The sequence below is a fragment of the Mirounga angustirostris genome, unplaced genomic scaffold, assembly GCF_029215605.1.
Source record: "Mirounga angustirostris isolate CCGP_5_RB_7025 unplaced genomic scaffold, mMirAng1.0.hap1 SCAF_4, whole genome shotgun sequence".
NCBI lineage: Eukaryota > Metazoa > Chordata > Mammalia > Carnivora > Phocidae > Mirounga > Mirounga angustirostris.
The window spans coordinates 76,964,421-76,983,419 of NW_026991712.1; the positions used below are offsets into that span (position 1 = coordinate 76,964,421).

The 18,999-nt window shown below is 38.9% G+C and overlaps 2 protein-coding genes across 7 annotated transcripts in view; one reads left to right on the plus strand and one right to left on the minus strand.

Annotated features, from left to right (window-relative positions):
* Positions 1-12,076: 12,076 nt before the first annotated feature.
* LOC135364115 (collagen alpha-1(I) chain-like) lies at positions 12,077-14,504 on the minus strand. Its single transcript, XM_064588340.1, has 2 exons — positions 14,269-14,504; positions 12,077-14,189 (listed from the first exon to the last, which is right to left on the minus strand). The coding sequence occupies exon 2, from the start codon at positions 14,025-14,027 to the stop codon at positions 13,458-13,460; it is 570 nt and encodes a 189-aa protein (XP_064444410.1). The 5' UTR covers positions 14,028-14,189; positions 14,269-14,504; the 3' UTR covers positions 12,077-13,457.
* Positions 13,850-18,999, plus strand: part of RB1CC1 (RB1 inducible coiled-coil 1) — a 92,969-nt gene continuing 87,819 nt past the window's right edge. For 5 of the 6 annotated variants that reach the window (XR_010410709.1, XM_045896559.3, XM_045896563.3 and 2 more), the window contains exon 1: positions 13,850-13,991. The gene's annotated coding sequence lies outside the window, so the exon portion shown is untranslated. The remainder of the gene's footprint in view (positions 13,992-18,999) is intronic. The other variant, XM_045896560.3, reaches the window with a different exon arrangement.

An 18,999-nucleotide genomic window follows, 5' to 3' on the forward strand; every position in this document is an offset into this window, starting at 1 on the left:
AAGGGCAGCTTCTATATAAGAACTTTATAACACTGACTAACCACCAATGGCAAGTTTTGGCATAGGACATTATTTAATATTTGGATACGTTGCATTTTTTTTTTTTTTTAAGATTTTATTTATCCATTTGAGACAGAGAGAATGAGAGACAGAGAGCATGAGAGGGAGGAGGGTCAGAGGGAGAAGCAGACTCCCCGCCGAGCAGGGAGCCCGATGCGGGACTCGATCCCGGGACTCCAGGATCATGACCTGAGCCGAAGTCAGTCGCTCAACCAACTGAGCCACCCAGGCGCCCTGGATACGTTGCATTTTATGGCTGGGGCAAAGAAGCATTTAATGTGATTAATTTTACTGAGGCCACGCTAAGAAATTTGTGATTCCCAAGGCAAAATGCCACACATATGTCCTCTTGATATTTAGCTTTCTGCCCTAGAAATATAATTCACTTAAAAGATGCCAATCTTGCTTCTTTCCCATCCTAACATTTAGATTAGGACTTTATCTTAATGATTCTACCTCTTATTATTATAACCTGTCTTTCAAATTAAAATTGTGTACTAAGCCTTTGCTAATAGAAACATTTTGAACAATTTTTTTTTTTTGAGCTGACTTCATGTTGACTAGGCAAGCCACAAACTTAATCTCTTATTCATTCAACAAGGGTTAATTAAATGCACACCAGCCTAGGCATCTACCAGAGATGCAAGTACTGAAGTCTAAAAAGGTTCCTTTTAAAATATGTGTATATAATAATAGTTCTACAATTTAAGACAATTGTCTTGCTGCAAAGTATACCAATGTCCTGGAAAGGAATTCTTACTAAATTAAGAACTAATAAAAGTGCACAAGTTTAAAATTACTAATTACATTACAATAGTCATGATATGGAAACCACCTAAGTGTCCATCAATGGATGAATGGATAAAGAAAATGCAGTATATGGACACAATGGAATATTACTCCACCATTTTTTAGGAATGAAATTTTGCCATTTGCAACAACATAGATGGACCCTGAGGGCATTATGCTAAATGAAACAAGTCAGACAGAGACAAAATATGTGATCTCACTTATATGTGGAATCTAAAAGAACAAAAATAGTACACAAAATGCAAAAACAAAAAAAAAATGAGTTCATAGCTAGAGGACAGATTGGTGGTTGCCAGAAGTGGTAGGTGGGAGAAATGGGTGAAGGGGGTCAAAAAGAACAAACTTCCAGTTATAAGTCATTGGAATGTAAGGTACAGCATGGTGATTAAGTTAATAATAGGTTTTGCATATCTGAAAGTTGCTAAGAGAGTAGATATTAAAAGTTCTCATCACAGAAAAGATTTCTGTGTGATCATGTAAGGTGACCGGTGTTAAGTAGACTTATTGTGGTGATCATTTTGCAGTGCACACAAATATCATTATGTTGTATGCCTGAAACTAATACAATGTTATATATCAGATATACCTGTTTTTAAGTTACTAATTGTATTATAAAAATAATGTATCATTATATTATTTGGTTTTGAGAGAGCAATAACCAGCCCAAGACTGAGACAGTAAAAATTCTGCCAATATAAATTATTCATGCTATTTAGACTTTTAAATAAAATTTGAGGAAAAACTTAAACTTGAGCTTGTTTCCTCATATGTAAATGGCAGTTTGTTGTGTTAGATTAAATAAGGTATAGAGCACCTAGCATGATACCTCACATATGCTCAGTCAATTTTGTTAGCTACTTTCTCTTTCTCTGAAATCAGTGGTGTATCTAGCACATTTAACACTTGGTATACATCATTCTTAACACCTTCCTCTGAATGAGAAAGTTTTTATTAATCTTGAAATGAAATGAAGTAATATGAGCCAGATAGAAATGTAAACATTGAAAAATATGCCATTAAAATTAACGAAGGGATGCCTGAGTGGCTCAGTCGGTAAAGCGTCTGCCTTCAGCTCAGGTCATGATCACAGGGTCCTGGGATCGAGTCCCACATTGGGCTCCCTGTTCAGTGGGGAGTCTGCTTCTCCCTCTGCCTGCCACTCCCCCTGCTTGTGAGCTCTCTCCCTCTCTCAAATAAAGTAAATTAAAAAAAAAAATTTTTAAGATTTTATTTATTTATTTGACAGAGAGACACAGCGAGAGAGGGAATACAAGCAGGGGGAATGGGAGAGGGAGAAGCAGGCTTCCCGCAGAGCAGGGAGCCCCATGCAGGGCTCAATCCCAGGACCCCGGGATCATGACCTGAGCCGAAGGCAGACGCTTAACGACTGAGCCACCCAGGCGCCCCAATTAAAAAAAATTTTAATGAAAAGTTGAAAAAAATTATGATACAAAAGAGGAAAAAATAGAGTAATACTTTTCATTATAAATTTTTCTAAAAAAGGAAAAAGATAAAGGGTTTTTAAGGTTTAGAGAATAATCTGCACATAGAATGATAGAATTTACTCCATTTCTGTTTAGGTATTTTTACAATCATGGTACTATCATTGTATTTTTTGAGTCTACTTTTTAAAGGTAGGGCTTATAGCGTACCACAGGAGTTGGAGACATGAATTAACTTCCCCATAGAATACAATGTTTATTAAAAGGTATTAAAAATTACTTATTTTTGAGGCTTACATATATGTTATTAAAATTTAATCGAAACCACAGCATTTAGTTAGAATTTACATCAGTGGTTCTCTGCCTTGGTGATTTTGCCTCTTGGGACATTTGTCAATGTCTGGAGGCACTTTGGGTTTTTACAACTGTGGGTAAGACAGTGCTACTGAAATCAAGTGGGTAGGGGCCAGGGATGCAGCCAAACATGCCAAAGTGCACAGGACAGCCTCCCACAACAAAAAACTATCTGGCCTTAAATGACAAGATTGATAAACCCTACTTGGACTAACAAAAGATTTTTTAGGGAGCATTTTTTTGTTGGCGTTAAGATTAATGGCACCTGGTGATAATAAAAGCAGACTGATGATAGTTCAATATTTATTGTTAAACAATTATGTAGACAAGCACTATCTTATTATGCCTGCACCCAGGGCTAACTATGACATTTTCATTAGATTCTCCTTTTAAAGGACTGCCACCTGAGGGTTAAATCAGACTTCTAAAACACTTCAGTGATGGCTAAATGAACCAAGGTGATTTATGGGGCTATTTGTTCTCTGCTACTTATCTCATTAAATTTTTTTAAAATATAATTTTAAAATGTTAAGTTTTACTGAAATATAATTCACATACCAGATTGACCACTTCAAAGTGCACCGTGTGGTGGCTTTTCAGATATTCATAAGACTGTAAAATCACCACTGTCTGATTTCAGAACATTTCAACATTCCCAAAAGAAACTTCATGCCCATCAGCAGTCATATCCCATTGATCCCTTTCCCCAGCTCCTGACAACCACTAATGTACTTTCTGTCTAGGAATTTGCCTATTCTGAACATTTTATATAAGCAGAATCATAGAGTATGTGGCTTTTTCTGATTAGATTCCTTTACTTAGCATATTTCCATGGTTCATCCATGCTGTGTCATGATTCAGCCCTCTTTCCTTTTTATTGCCAGATAATATTGGGTTGTATGTACAGGACACATTTGGTTTATCCATTCATCATTTGACATTTGGCATGCTTCCATGTTTTTTTGGCTACTAAGAATGCTGCTATGAATATTTGTGACATTTTTCTGTGAACACAGGTTTTATTTATTTATTTATTTATTTTTAAAGGTTTAATTTATTTGACAGAGAGAGACACAGCAAGAGAGGGAACACAAGCAGGGGGAGTGGGAGAGGGAGAAGCAGGCTTCCCACTGAGCAGGGAGCCCAATGCAGGGCTCGATCCCAGGACCCTGGGATCATGACCTGAGCCGAAGGCAGACGCTTAACGACTGAGCCACCCAGGCGCTCCTGAACACAGGTTTTAGTGGAAATGCTGGGTCATATGGTAATTCTGCTTACTCTAAGGAATGGACATTTTTGCAGCATATATATTCTATTGCATGGATATGCCACATTTTGGTTATCCATTAATCAGTTGATGAACGTTAGGATTGTTTCCTTTAGCTGTTATGAATAATACAGTTTGAACATTTATGTATAAGTTTCTGTAGAGACGTATGTTTTTATTTCTCTAGGAGTGGAACTGCTGGGCTGAGGTAACTCTGTTAACTCTTTTGAGGGACTGCCAATCTGGTTTCCAAAGGGACTGCACCATTTTACAACTTCACCAGCAATATAGCAGAGTTCCAGTTTCTCCACATCCTTGTTATTATCTGTCTTTGATTTTAGCCATCCTGAGGATGTGGAGTGGTATCTCATTGCGATTTTGATTTGCATTTCCATGGTGACTGAGATTGAGCATCTTTCCATGTGCTTATTGGCTTTTTTATATCTTTAGAGATGTCTGTTCAAATCTTAAGCCCATTTTAAAAAATGGGTTGTCTTTTTATTATTTTTAAGAGTTCATTATATATTCTGGATACTTGATCTTTATGTGATAGGTAATTCACACTTTCTCACACTCTGTATTGTCTTTTCTGGGTGGTGTCTTTTGAAGCACAAAAACTTTTTTAATTTTGATTTTATCTATTGTGTGTGTGCGTGTGTTGCCTGTGTTTTCAGTGTCATATCTAAGAAACCATTGCCAAATCCAAAGTTACATTTACTCCTATGCTTTCTGTTAAGTTTTTAGTTTTAGCTATTACATTTAGGTTTTCAATCCAGTTTAATTTTTGTATATGGTATGAGGTAGGAGCCCCCTCTTTTTTTCCTGTGGATATCCACTTGTCCCAATACCATTTCTTGAGAAGGTTATTCCTCCATTGAAATGTCTTGGTACCCGTTTTTTTTTTTTTAACTTTTTATTTATTTATTTGAGAGAGAGGGAGAGAGAGCATGAGCAGGGGGCAGCAGAGGGAAAGAGAGAAGGAAGCTCCCCGCTGAGCAGGGAGCCCAATGCGGGGCTCGATCCCAGGACCCTGAGATCATGACCTGAGCCGAAGGCAGACGCTTAAGCGACTGAGCCACCCAGGCGCCCTCTTGGTACCCTTTTTGAAAATCAATTAACTTTAAATTTATAGCATTGTATTTCTTGTGTTGAATCTGTGTTATCAATTTGGAAAGTATCGCCATCTCAGTAAGTCTTTTGATTCACGAACATGGGATGTTTTCTTTAATTTCTTTCAACAATGTTTTGCAATTTTCAGTGTACAAGTCTTGCTTTTCTTTGGTTAAATTTATTCCTATTATATTCTTTTAAAATGGATGCTATATAAATGAAATTTTCTCATTTTCATTTGTTGAATTATTGCCAGTATACAGAAATAGTATAAAAATGTTTTTGTGTAGAAACTGAGTTTCATGAAACAGAAAAAAGAATATATTTCTTTAATCACTTAATATAGATTTTTGTTTCTTTTGAATCTGTACTATCCACTGTGTCGAAGACATACAAACTATGACTTCTTTTCAAAGGCTGGATGAACTTCCTTTCAGGAAACCTGTGATTCTCAGCTTACTTCTTGGTGATGTTGGATATTTTCAAAGACAACCTTCTTGAAACAGGAATGTAAAATGTTCTTGGGAGCCTTAAATATAGAAAGGAAAAGACGAGCATTTGCCACAACCATCTCTTTGATGTTTCCAGAACTTCAAAGGTATAAAGGAATGAAGGGGAGAAGGAAAGCAGGCAAAAAACTCATAATATGAATGTAAATAACAAGAAAGATATAAAATTAAGTAATTATTTTATGTTTTAAATGTAACTAGATGTTTGTACTAAAATACATACAAACACTTTATTAATTTTAAGAACTGATGGAGTTGTATTTTTCAAGAAGTATGAGGAGCCATTGTTATTATTTGGGGACCATACAAAATGTTCAAAGTGCAGTATATTTTACATGCAATTTTCATTCTAACCTATAGAGTAATGTGAGAAAGCTAAAATAGGTATTGCGAACACCATTATAAAAGGAGGAAATTGAAATCATACATATTAAGTGATTTTCTAAATCCAAATGAGATCTCAGGTTTTCCAATTCCTATATGCAAACCTTATGATTTAGTTGTACAGAAACAATGTGCACAATTCCAAAAGAATTAAGGCACAATTGAGAATGACAAATTCAAAGTAATTGTTTGATAACAGCACAAAGACACAGAAAGTGCTGAGTAGATTAGGATTTATCTGTTGATTTCATTGAGAGAGGGTGGCAGCTATGGATTTAAAGGAGAAGGAGGACTTAGTAGGATTAAAAGGATCTTTATAGATTTAGTCTTTTGTTTTCCAAGGCCAAGTATGCATTAGAATTCCCTCTAAAGCTTATCTAAAAAGTGAGTCCTGGGCCTTGTCACTGTATAGTGTATTTGAATTCGGAGTGGAGAATTTTTTTAACACTCCACTCTTTTATACAATAAAATTAGTTTCAGTAACAATCATGAAACTAACAATAACAATGGCCAGAAGAGACAGTGAAATTTTTTTAAAATTTCATATGAATTCTATACCTGAAACTAATATTACTCCGTACGCTAACTAGCTGAAATTTAAGTAAAAACTTGGGGAAAGAAAAGAGATTTCATGTGATCAAGGCAGTCAAAAATTAAAAGTTAAAAAAATAACAATATTACAGAAACAAAGGGGAAAACAAAAACACTTTTCAATAGCTTTTATATCTTCCTAAGAGTTTTAACTTTGATCTTGTTAACAGATCAATACAGCATTTTATGTAAATAATTGTCTAGTAACTAAGAAGTTAATTTTAATAAAACTGGCACATCAAAAGATATCTTAGGTAACTACGAAATCACATTGCTGATATATTTCTTGATTTTTAAAAAAAATTTAAATGGAACAATAAGCAATTAAGGATAAATCCAATTTTAAAGATATTCTTTAAATTCTACAAAATATTTCACATGAACTAAATTTTGCATGTACCAAGTAGTCCCACAAATGACACAATGAGATGACGGAATGGAGTTAAAAGCCCATGAACATCTTCCATTGAAGGGACAGAACAGTGACTGGAGGGGAGACTAAGTAGGTGTAGTTGGGTTTGCAGACTTTATGGCAGAAGCGTGAACAAGTTTTTTCTCATAGCTTCTATTTCCTCAGAAATGTATGAGGTGAGATTATTTACCGAGAATGAGAGAATTGCAAAGGGGTATGGGTTAGGGATTTAAGAACAGTGCAGACAGTTTGACAGAGTAGAAGGAGCTGATCACTAGGGAAACAGCTCAGAGGCTGAGGCAGGATTGGACGCGAGGTTTCCAGTTGTCCAGTTCAGTGTTCCTCTTAATAAACCACATTGAATAGAAATGTAATGGGACAGATGATAGCTATACTTGTGGCAAACATAGCATAATATATGTACTTGCCAAATCACTAAGTTGTACACCTGAAACTAATCTAACACTGTGTGTCAATTATGTTCAAAATAAAAAAAATAAATGGATACACCACACTGAAAAAGAATGCCTACCGGGAAAAGTGCTTTTGCATGTATGGACAGCAGGTAGGATTAACTAAAAAGGATGATCTGAGGAAGTAATAGCCAAAAACAATGCTATTAATAAAATAAATGGACTTCAGCAAATTGGAAAATCTTGAATTTTGTGTAATAAACAATATAGAACCACTTTAAGTTGAAAGAGTAAGGATACATTTTTAAGGACCTTGCAGTTTGGAAAATGCAGAAATATGTACACACATAAAGGATACATCACCTATAATTTTTAGTTATTTAAAAAGCTTTGTTAGATTTTACTAACTTGTTTTTTTATCATTGATCTTGTGCATACATAAAAAGGAAAATATAAGTAAATATTATACAAGTAATGTAAGTAAATAAAATACATTGGTTTTTCCATACAATTCATCCTTTTCACCAGTAAAAGCATTGGCAACAGGTATTCCCTCTGAATCCATAATGAAGCAAGTCATGGTGCCAGACTCCTGTACTGGCTTTGCAATTCTTTGGATAGAGCATGCTTTGGACTGCCTTTCATTATGCTTGTCCAACATGTCTGATTCATCATCTTTCCCACCCTTCTCCACAAACTTTTGTGAAACTGACTCTTTGAAAAAAGTCAAATTATGTGAAAACTTGGGTTCAAAAGAATGCTCCACCATTGTTTTTAGGGTTGTTTTTTTTTTTTTTTCTAAGCTAGTTTTTTTGATACCTTGAATAAACAGGAAATGAATGGCAGTTGGTTAACAAGACTGTAGGACCCTATCCATTGTTAAATGCACCCAGATTTCAGAAATGTTCAAATATGAAAAAAAAAATAGTGCACCTTAAAAAGAGTACAGTTCTGTATATTTAACTCAGAATATTTTGTCATTAAATATTTTTCTAAAATACAATTTTAAAGACTACAATGCATTTCATTATATAGATGTACCAGGCTTTAGCCTGTGGTTCTGGGAAGGGAGTGACTTTGTCCCTTTGGGAACACTATAACATGTCTAGAGACATTTTTGGTTGTCATCCCTGGGGATGCCACCAGCATCTAGTGGGTAGAAGTTAGGAATGTTGTTAAACACCCTAAAATATAGAAGACAGCCCCCCATAACAAATTACCTGGCCCAAAATGCTAATAGTGCTGAGACTCTGTAGCCTACTGCTGGACTTAAAATTTTTTAATTCTCCCCCTTCAGGAGTCCACCAAATTAAGGGACAGCATAGTATAGTGCTTAAGAATATAGCCTGTTGAATTGGCTGGGCTCATATATTAGCCATAACAGTTATTGGCTGAAGAACATTACCTAGAAGGAATTAGTAACTTAACTTCTCATTTCCTCATCTGTAAATATGGAGAAAATTAATAGAAACTGGATAGAGCTACAAAGACAAATAAAAAGGTTTATAAACTTAAAGCCCATGTTTGCATGTTTGTCATCTAAGATACACTCACTAGTATTGCACTGGCTTCAGTTAGGTTATTTTTTTTAATAAACATAATCACAAACTTGACTACGGACAGATATAGTCTAACTAGGAAGAACTGATGGAAAAATCAGAAGCAAAGAATCTCAAGGTTTGGGGCCTATGTCACTGAATCTAAGATCTTTACAGCCACTGAAGTGTAGTAAAATCAATTTAGTGGGTCAAGACTAGCACTGGAACAAAAATAGAAAACATCAGAGTGAAAAAAAAATATCCGAGTGCATCACAAGTATTTGTTTTCATAAAACATGGTTTCATTGACAGAGGCCTGTATGTACACACCAGGTCACAATGTTAAAACGTATATTTTAATGTGGGTCACAATAAAAGACCTTTGAAAGACATTGCCTCAAGTCCAACTACCATTTGATGTTTCAGTCTAATCTATATCTGCAGAACTGATAAGATTTTGTTTTAAGACAGTCCAGCTGAGGAGAGCCTGGGTGGCTGTCGGTGGAGTGTTTGGTTTTGGCTCAGGTCATGATCTTGCGGTTGTGGGATGGAGCCCTGAGTCGGGCTCTGCGCGCAGTGCAGAGTCTATTTCAGATTCTCTCTCCCTCTCTTACTCACTCCCCCTTTTTCAAACAAATAAGTAAAATACTTAAAAAAAAAAAGACAGTCCAGCTGTATCTTTGGACATTTTGTTAAAAAGCTCTTCAAGGTAACGAGAGACAAGAACTTCATGTGAAAAATGACTAAAAATATTTTGTCTCAATCTATTGCTTTAAATCTGTTTAAAAATTAAGCATGCTAGAAGTATTGTATGTCTTACAGCATTAGAAACAGTGTTGCTCACTAGCTCATCAAGCTCATCACTAGCTTTGAAGATAAACACTCATAAGTTTACTATTATCATTATCATTAATAATATGTGAGTACCAACAGACCGAGTAAGGCAGCTTTAACGTCTGTAAATAGTACTAAAAACATTAACTTAATAATCATAGTGCCAGAAGTCTCTAAGTAGTGCATGACCATGTTTTATACATCATTAGCTATGATTTTAAAAACAAAATCCAAAACTTTTTAAAAGGAGTTAACCTTTAAAAATGGCTAACTGATCCATTCTTTGAAAAAAGTCAAATTATGTTAATCGCAGTTGCTTGCTGTTTGAACATAACCTAAAAGAAAATGAGGGAATTGACACTAAGCTGAGAAATATCTAATGCATGCAGAATAAAATCCCAAATCAGGCAGGATTAACAAAATTGTGATTAAGCTGTAAACTGTGACCTCCCCAATATCTTGATGTATTCTGGATAAGGAATTAATGTCATTTAAACTTGTCACTACAGTGATTTTTGAATGGCCCCCTGTACAAGCCTTTGAGATATTTCAGAGCAGGAATTTTCCATAGTAACTTCCTAGTCAATCTTCAATATAAATATTTTATTAATTGCTAATTATGTGCCAAGCTCTCTAGAAAGTTCTAGGAACTTGAAAATTAATAATTCATAGTTCCTAAACCTAAGAGCTTCATAGACTTAGAGGAGAGACAAAAACTTACAGTTGTGTGGTGTGGAGCAGAGGTAGAAGGATGTGTGGATCACTATACTGCCCAGAAGTTAGAAGCTGGCTGATGTCCAAGCTGTTTTAAAAAATGACTTTGAAAAATGAACAAGGTGGAATGAACATTCCTGGAGGAGGAAACTCACATGTGTAAAGGGCAAAAGTGCCAGGAGATATAGCTGGAGAGATGGGTTGCTACATAATGGAGCGATTCTTAAGTTATGTTAAAAAATTTAAATTGTATCCAATATACAAAACAAAACCAATGAAGATGGTTAGGGAAGAGACATGATCAGATTGGTCTTGGATGGTGTAAATGATGGAGACTAGTTGAGGTGAGTCTAAGTATAAATTGAAGGCCTGAAAAAAAGCGTAGGGCATTGTCAACAAATGTTTGTATGCACATCACTGTACATCACATATTAGGAAAACGGTTCCTCTATTAAAAAAGGACTTATATTTCAGCATGTTAGACAAATAGTAAAAGATATAATAATCTAGAGGAACTACAGGCATGTTAGGGAAGGACTCCTTGAGAAAGTGACACTGAGGGATGCCTGGGTGGCTCAGTTGGTTATGTGTCTGCCTTCGGCTCAGGTCATGATCTCAGGATCCTGGGATGGAGTCCCATCGGGCTCCTTGCTCAGGGAGGAGCCTGCTTCTTCCTCTGCCTGTTGTTCCCCCTGCTTGTGTGCTCTCTCTCTGATAGATGATAGATAGATAGATAAATAGATAAGATAAAAGAAAGTGACACTAAAATAGAGACCTGAAGGAAAAATAGGATTTTAAAGATCTGAACTGAGTTGAAGAACCTCCGGTGTTTCTCTGTAGATTCTGTGTAATCCCTAAGTACTCCTAAAGAGAACCAGCTTCTTTTGCCCTCACTATAAATCTATTAAAAGACCTAAATGTTTATTAAATTAAAAAATAATCATGTAATGAGGACAAGATTAAGTCTCTCATGTCTTCTCCCAAAGAGAATATTTGCATCATTTACATTGTATTATAATTACTTGAGAATTTGGAAGAGAACCAAATGAAAGGACAGAGATTTAAGAGCAAAGAGGGAGATGCTGCAAACAGAAGGGAATTAAAGATTGAATAATTTAAAATACAAAATGCTTTAGAAAGTTCAAATAAAGTATCAGCACAGTCCATTTAGCACAGTATTTTGGAGGTCCCTATTAACTTATTTGCAATTTCAGTGAGAAAAGAACAGTAGGCGGAAATGAGACTGCAGATTGTGGACTTCCTATCAAGAAGCTTAGTAGAGAAGTAATGCTGCATAAGGGATTTTTGTTGGTTTAATTTACTAAGGAAGGGAGAATACATTGGGTTTTCAAAATCCTCTGTAGGAAAGAAAACGCAACTTGTTGAAACTTATTACTATAGACATAAGCAGTATCCGTAACTTCTAATAGTATTTACTCCAGATACCTGCGTATATATAACAAAGCTAATGTTAACATATTTATACTTATCACTAAGAAACAACACTGAATGCATATAAACTCTTGATCTCTGGAGAAGATGTAAACTTTTAAGGTATGAACCAATCATTTCTGATCATTTCTTCCAACCTATGACTAAGAGAAGATGAGGACTGAAACTTCTTTTTTCCAAAGAAAGAGGTCAGAGAGACAAATAACATTTAAAACATTTTATTATTTAATAGATTACCACCCACATAGTTCAGTGATGTTTTCACATTCTAATTGTATTTGTAATGATAAATGTAACTAAAGAGAAGTTTAAACAGCCCTATCTATATTCTTTACAGGCCTAACAGTTTGTTTTGCTTACCAATTTTCTGGCAAAATCTCTCCACCACCTATTTTCTGTGTGCTGGTTACTATGCTGTGACTAATAAAATCAGCATCCTTCTTCTTCAGTCTTGCCAGTTCATACCTCCCCCCAAGGCATAAGAACAAGTTAGTCTCTTAATTTTCACTTCTCTGCTCTATCTTGCTGGGAGTATAAAACTGGAGCCTAAAAAAAAAAAACTGAACAAGTGAAATGACTTGCCAAAGACAAGATTCTCTCTGGGATATGCAGGAGTGTAAAATTAAAAAGAAAGTGGTAAAAATAAGGTCTTCTCAAACATAACTTTCAGAAACGGGTGTGAAGGAAACTGAAAACCCCTAATGCTTACCAGTCGTTCAATGTTTTAAGTCAGTTTCCACGTGACAAATGAAGGATTGGAAATTTTGCTTCCTAATAGTATTTATTCTGTTTCGGTGCTCTTGAAAACGGTAACAATACTCATTTTTTATGCAAACCCAACTCAAGAGCCCTCTGACATTGGTAGCACCTCTAAACGTTGACTCGTACCATATGTCTGGATATAAAAGGAATTTAAAGAGTATTATATAACTATTCTACGTGTAACTTCTGCTAACCACATTTTAATATTCAAGGCCTTGTGGCCTTGTCGCTTCTGAGTGTTCATCTTCAGAAATTCAGGATTCCACCGAAATTGTTTCCCGCCCGTTAGAGTTCTCATGCTAACCACTCGAGAACAAACTCAGCATCTATAGAGCTGAAAATTGGTGGTCTCGCCGCTTACACCTTCATTCCAGTCGACCAAACCCTAACTCTCTTGTCTCTCGGGCGTTTTCTTTGCCTTACCTGGTCTGAGGAAACACTGTGCCGCCCCACACTTAACAGAGCTACCCGAGACACTTATCAGCCGCTCGCAGTCCCAGCGGCGGGGGTATGGTGGTGGTGGCAGTCCAGCCTGCCCCGCCGCACGGCCAGGTACGTCATCCTCTTACAGACCTTGGCCCAGTGTGCGGGCAGGCGACGAGGACACGGAACCTCAGCGGGCCCCGCTCCTCCGCGACAGGTTCAAAGAGGTAAGTTGGTTAACCTGGTGCTAATCCAAAATTCGGCGGGGTCGGCCCAACCCAGGCCAACTCGCTGTAGCAAGGACGGTCAAGATCACCTTGGGGCAGTGAGCGCCCGGACTACAGCTTGCACAGCAACAGGCCGCCCCAGCGCTCTCCCCGGGTCACAAGAGGACAGCCAACTCACAGGCCTGCCGACGGCGACTGTGGGCGGAGTCACCCCCCTTACCGGCTGCCTGCCGACTTCCGGACCTGCGCGCGCCTCTCCGCACCGCCCGGGCCACGGGGTGCACCCCTCCCCCCGCCCACCGTTTCCCGGCATGCTCCGCGGAGGAAGGGACGGAGTCGACAATAACAAACCCAACCGCGGCGGTGTCCGCGGCCCTGCCGAGCCCTCGGCGCTGCCTTGGGGTCCTCGAGTCGCTCCGGCCCCTCGGCTCTGACTGGCCGCGGCCCCCTGACCCCCGGCCCCCGACCCAGAGCCGAGGGGCCTGACAGCGACCCCGCTCCGCCCTGATCCCTCCCTCCCGCCTGGAGTTTGGGGCCGCGACCGGCACCTGGGACGCCGGCGGTTGTGTCGGTTGGCGGTGCCCGATGGGCGGTTGGTAGCCGCCGCCGAGGACAAGGCGGCGGCGGAAGATGGTACCAGGGGCTGCCGGCTCTGCTGCTGCCGCCGGCGAAGGAGGAGGTGCTGCCAGGTAAGTGCCGTCGCTGCCCGTGGCCCCTTCCCCCATCTGGCACCGGGGCCGCTCGGGGAGCCTGGGCACAGGGGGCCGGGGACGCCTGGGTCCCCACCGGGCGGAGCGCCGCCCGCTTGCAGGTGTGTGTGCCGGCGGGTCCGGCGCATCCGGCGCGGCAGGTGTTGCCCTGCGGCCGCCTCCCTGGCGCGACAGCCCCTGAGGAGACACGCGGTTTGAGTCGAAGCCCCACTGGGCTGCGGGAGGTGTGGGGCGGGCTCGCCCGGTGCAGGCCTACCTGCGGCTTCCTCGGCCGGGGCCGCCACGGTCCCTCCCTGTACGCGCCCCGGGCAGCCCCGGGTCGAATTTCGGGAGTGGCCGAGGGCGAGGGACGCCGAACCCACCGGGACGTGTCCTCCCTTGTCGTCACCGCTGCCAGGCTTAGCCTTAATGCTGTCTTTGACTTGAGAAACCGGGGAGTGGAATTGGGCCGAGGCCGAACGAAGCGCACAGCGGGAGGATCGGAGAGATGCCTTTGTCCCGATCCCGGTGTGCGAAGATCGGTATAAAGTTACTCCTAGGAATGACTCAGCCTCCGCCAGCCCCACCGATAGATTTGGGATGGGGTGTGTTTGCGGATTTCACAACTTCCTTAGTAGAAGCAGGACAACAACAGGAGAAATGGCAGCTTTTGAGGGGAATAGTTTCTTCCACCGCCTGGTGGATGTAGTATGTTTATTGTTTATGATTTCGTAATCTAGTCTTTTCCATCATGACTCTTTAAAGTGTGGTCATACCACGAAGTGGTGTGTGCCTGGATGCCGAGAAGACTAATGTGCTCACTGTTGGTAGAGTCTCATTACTACACAAGTCATTAAGCTAGATAACAATGTTTGCCTCAAGTTTACTATACATAGAGCAATGATTTGGGCCTTATGAAAATGTGCTTGTCATTTTATTGTATAGTTTCTAGGTTTTTGTGTGTTGATGCTGATTGTTGGAGTTATCCGAAGGGTTGGAAAGTTAGCAATTTAGGAGGAGACGACTTTTAATATAGACAAATCTGGGTTTAATCAAGAATCACATTATTGTATTTCGATATTTGATACAAAGAGGGTCTTTCCCATTTTGATAAGATATTACTGTGGGAAGCGAAAGTACCATAAGGATTTTATTTTGGGGGTTATTTGGTTTGTAAGCTAGGGGTGAGAAGATATGTTTGCTTTCTGTATTTAATGTTGTAATAGAATGTGGCCTAAATGAACACATTTTCTCAGTAACATTCCTGTTATGGTTTTTTTTTAATTTTAGTGTTGTGTTTAAAGCCTAGATAGTTTTATAAAAGAGATGTTTTATGTTGGTGTTTTTGTTGATAAATATCTGTTGATGGAAATTAGATATGGATTCAGTCCACTTTTTAAAAGTAATTTTATTTAGTTGATTTTGAATCTTTTGTTAGTCAAATTTAGGATTAATTACTGGCCTAGTTCTTCTGCTGTTGTTGGATGACAGGGAAGACGGTGAAGCAGTACTCTTGTCTCAGAAAAATTTTCTGGCCCTTGCTAACAAATACAAGTTCAGAATGGGTGGCAGATTGACTTTTAGCAAATCAAATTCATAAGGTCCAAAAGGGCAGAGGACACAAGACCTTTGTTTTTGAAAAGCCACACTTCTGAACCTAAGTTTTTATTATGTAAGCTTGAGAAGAGCTTTTATTTGGTTTCTGATTTTGAGACTGTCTTTAAATTTTCATGCATTCAGCAAATGTTTGAGCACCTGCTATATGCTTTAGTTTGCAGTTGTATGTAACTACAAATTTTTTTTAAAACAGGAATATCTAGTAAAATGTTCTTGTTTGGATAATGCTATTCTCTAACCCATGTAAGCCTTTCGTTTGTAGTATAGATAATAGTGCCTGAAGAAACTCAAGTGAAAGGGGCACCTGGGTGGCTCAGTCGTTAAGCGTCTGCCTTCAGCTCAGGTCATGATCCCAGGGTCGAGCCCTGCATTGGGCTCCCTGCTCAGCGGGAAGCTGCTTCTCCCTCTCCCACTCCTCCTGCTTGTGTTTCCTCTCTCGCTATCTCTCTCTGTCAAATAAATAAATAAAATGTTAAAAAAAAAAAAAAAAACTCAAGTGAAAATCTAGCAGTCCCTTTCTACACACATTCATTCATACAGTTATTACTTACAACAGACAAGTGAACCAGTTATTACAAGGAAGATAAGAATGTGTAAGAAATTGTTTTTGCTTTATAGGAAATTGGAGTCCTGTATAAATATAATTACACTATTGCATTATTACAACTTTGAAAGAAAGTTACGAAAGGGGATTTGGGTTTTTATGGAGTGTAGGGGGATATTTTTAGAAGCATGATCTGACATGGATAAGTCATTTCACTTTTCTTTAAGAGGATGGCCTAGTCACCTCAACAAATTTGGCTTGGGATTTATCATGTACCTACTTGCACCTACTATGTGCCAGGCACTGGTCAAGAAATGCTGGGAATTTGGCAGTGAACATTCAAGAAAAATATGGAGTAAGAGATATATGCTAGGAAGGGGGAAAAAAAAAAAACAGAAGGGAGGAGATGAGTATCAGGATTGGGGGGTTTAGATAAAGTGGCAAGGAAGTCCTCACTGGTAACTTTGGAATAAAGACCCAGAAGAAGTGAGGAGGCTAGCTGTGTGACTGGGACAAGAACATTCTTGACAGCACGAATAGTAAATGGGAAGGCTCTTGAGATAATTGGCATATACAAGAAAAAGTGAAAAGGTTACTGAGGGTGGACTAATAGAAATGAGCGGGCACTGAGAATGGTGATAGTAAGGGCTCTACAGAGACTCTGGGTTTTGTGGGTAAATAGTAAGGAAACAGTCATGTACTGTAACCCTGCATGTGCAAAGGAACAGAGGTTTGTTCCAAGAAACCCAGCAAGGCTAGAAGGCAGCTTGTACCTACATTCATTTATGTTTTCAAGAAATGTTAAACCCCTACAACACACAGTTTTAGCTCCTGCAACATGAATAATGAATAAGAACTTTGTATGTCAGCTTTGTATATAAGATTGTAGGAAATTTTGAACTATGGGAAATTTTAAAGAAGATGAATTGTAATGCTGGCTGCTTTCAGACACTGTAATAGATATAATGCTAGAGAAGCAGATTGTAGAGTGCTAGGTGGAAGATGTGTACTTACCGTTGTAGATAAAAGTATGTAAATTTTAATTATCACATTTCTGATTTGTTTATTATTGTGGGCCTAATAAACCTAATTGCCTGTAAGTAAACTTCTGTTGTGTGGTCCCCGAGAGAATGGCATTTCTTTCCATCCCTCAGTAAAGTTGAGGTCTTTTTAAATTACTTTTTCCTAGTATGTGAGTGCTTTCATGCACCCCTTCATTGGTTTGTTTCTTTCACAGTTGTTTAGTGAGTACCCTGAGGATTATGGAGTGACACCCCACCCTCCTTCCCTCCCATGATTTTGCTGTCTTTTGAATTCTCGAATTTTATTGGCTTGTAATTATGTTAAGGGATGAAAATAATTGTGACCCATTTCCATTTCTTTGTTACTGGTTTGGAACTATGCACATTATTTTTTTCCCTCATATTCTACACATAATAATTGATCAGCAAGTATCCAGAAAAATCTGTTGAAATATTAGTCAGATCAGTACCATACTTTTAATATACCCATGGTTGCTTTAGCCGTTATTCTGCAAATTCCAGTTGTGCACATCCTTTTTTTGATATTGCTGTATGTTTACATATAGTTTAATAGAATGAAGCTAATTCAGTATTTACTATATATAATTTTGATTTCATTTTTAAACTAGGTGACTATTATAAAATGAAGCATAGAACTATAACACTTTTGCTATAGACACAATTAGGTGGATCTTAAGAGTTTAGAAAACCTGTGTTCACATTTAAAGGGAATGCCATACCTATCAGATAAAGGGCTAGTATCCAAAATCTATAAAGAACTTATCAAACGCAACACCCAAAGAACAAATAATCAATCAAGAAATGGGCAGAAGACATGAACATTTTTCCAAAGAAGACATCCAAATGGCCAACAGACACATGAAAAAGTGCTCAATATCGCTCGGCATCAGGGAAATCCAAATCAAAACCTCAATGAGATACCACCTCACACCAGTCAGAATGGCTAAAATTAACAAGTCAGGAAACGACAGATGTTGGCGAGGATGTGGAGAAAGGGGAACCCTCCTACACTGTTGGTGGGAATGCAAGCTGGTGCAGCCACTCTGGAAAACAGTATGGAGGTTCCTCAAAAAGTTGAAAATAGAGCTACCATACGACCCAGCAATTGCACTACTGGGTATTTACCCCAAAGATACAAATGTAGGGATCTGAAGGGGTACAGGCACCCCAATGTTTATAGCAGCAATGTCCACAATAGCCAAACTATGGAAAGAGCCCAGATGTCCATCAGCAGATGAACGGATAAAGAAGATGTGGTGTACACACACACACACACACACACACACAGGAATATTATACAGCCATCAAAAAAAAATTACCATTTGCAACGACGTGGCTGGAACTAGAGGGTATTATGCTAAGCGAAATAAGTCAATCAGAGAAAGACATGTATCATATGATCTCACTGATATGAGGAATTCTTAATCTCAGGAAACAAACTGAGGGTTGCTGGAGTGGTGGGGGGTGGGAGGGATGAGGTGGCTGGGTGATAGACACTGGGGAGGGTATGTGCTATGGTGAGCCCTGTGAACTGTGTAAGAATGATGAATCACAGACCTGTACCTCTGAAACAAATAATACATTATATGTTAAAAAAAAAAAAAGATAGTAGGAAGGGAAAAATGAAGGGGGGGAAATCGGAAGGGGAGATGAACCATGAGAGGCTATGGACTCTGAGAAACAAACTGAGGGTTTTAGAGGGGAGGGGGGGTGAGGGAGGATGGGTTACCCAGGTGATGGGTATTAAAGAGGGCATGTTCTGCATGGAGCACTGGGTGTTATACGCAAACAGTGAATCATGGAA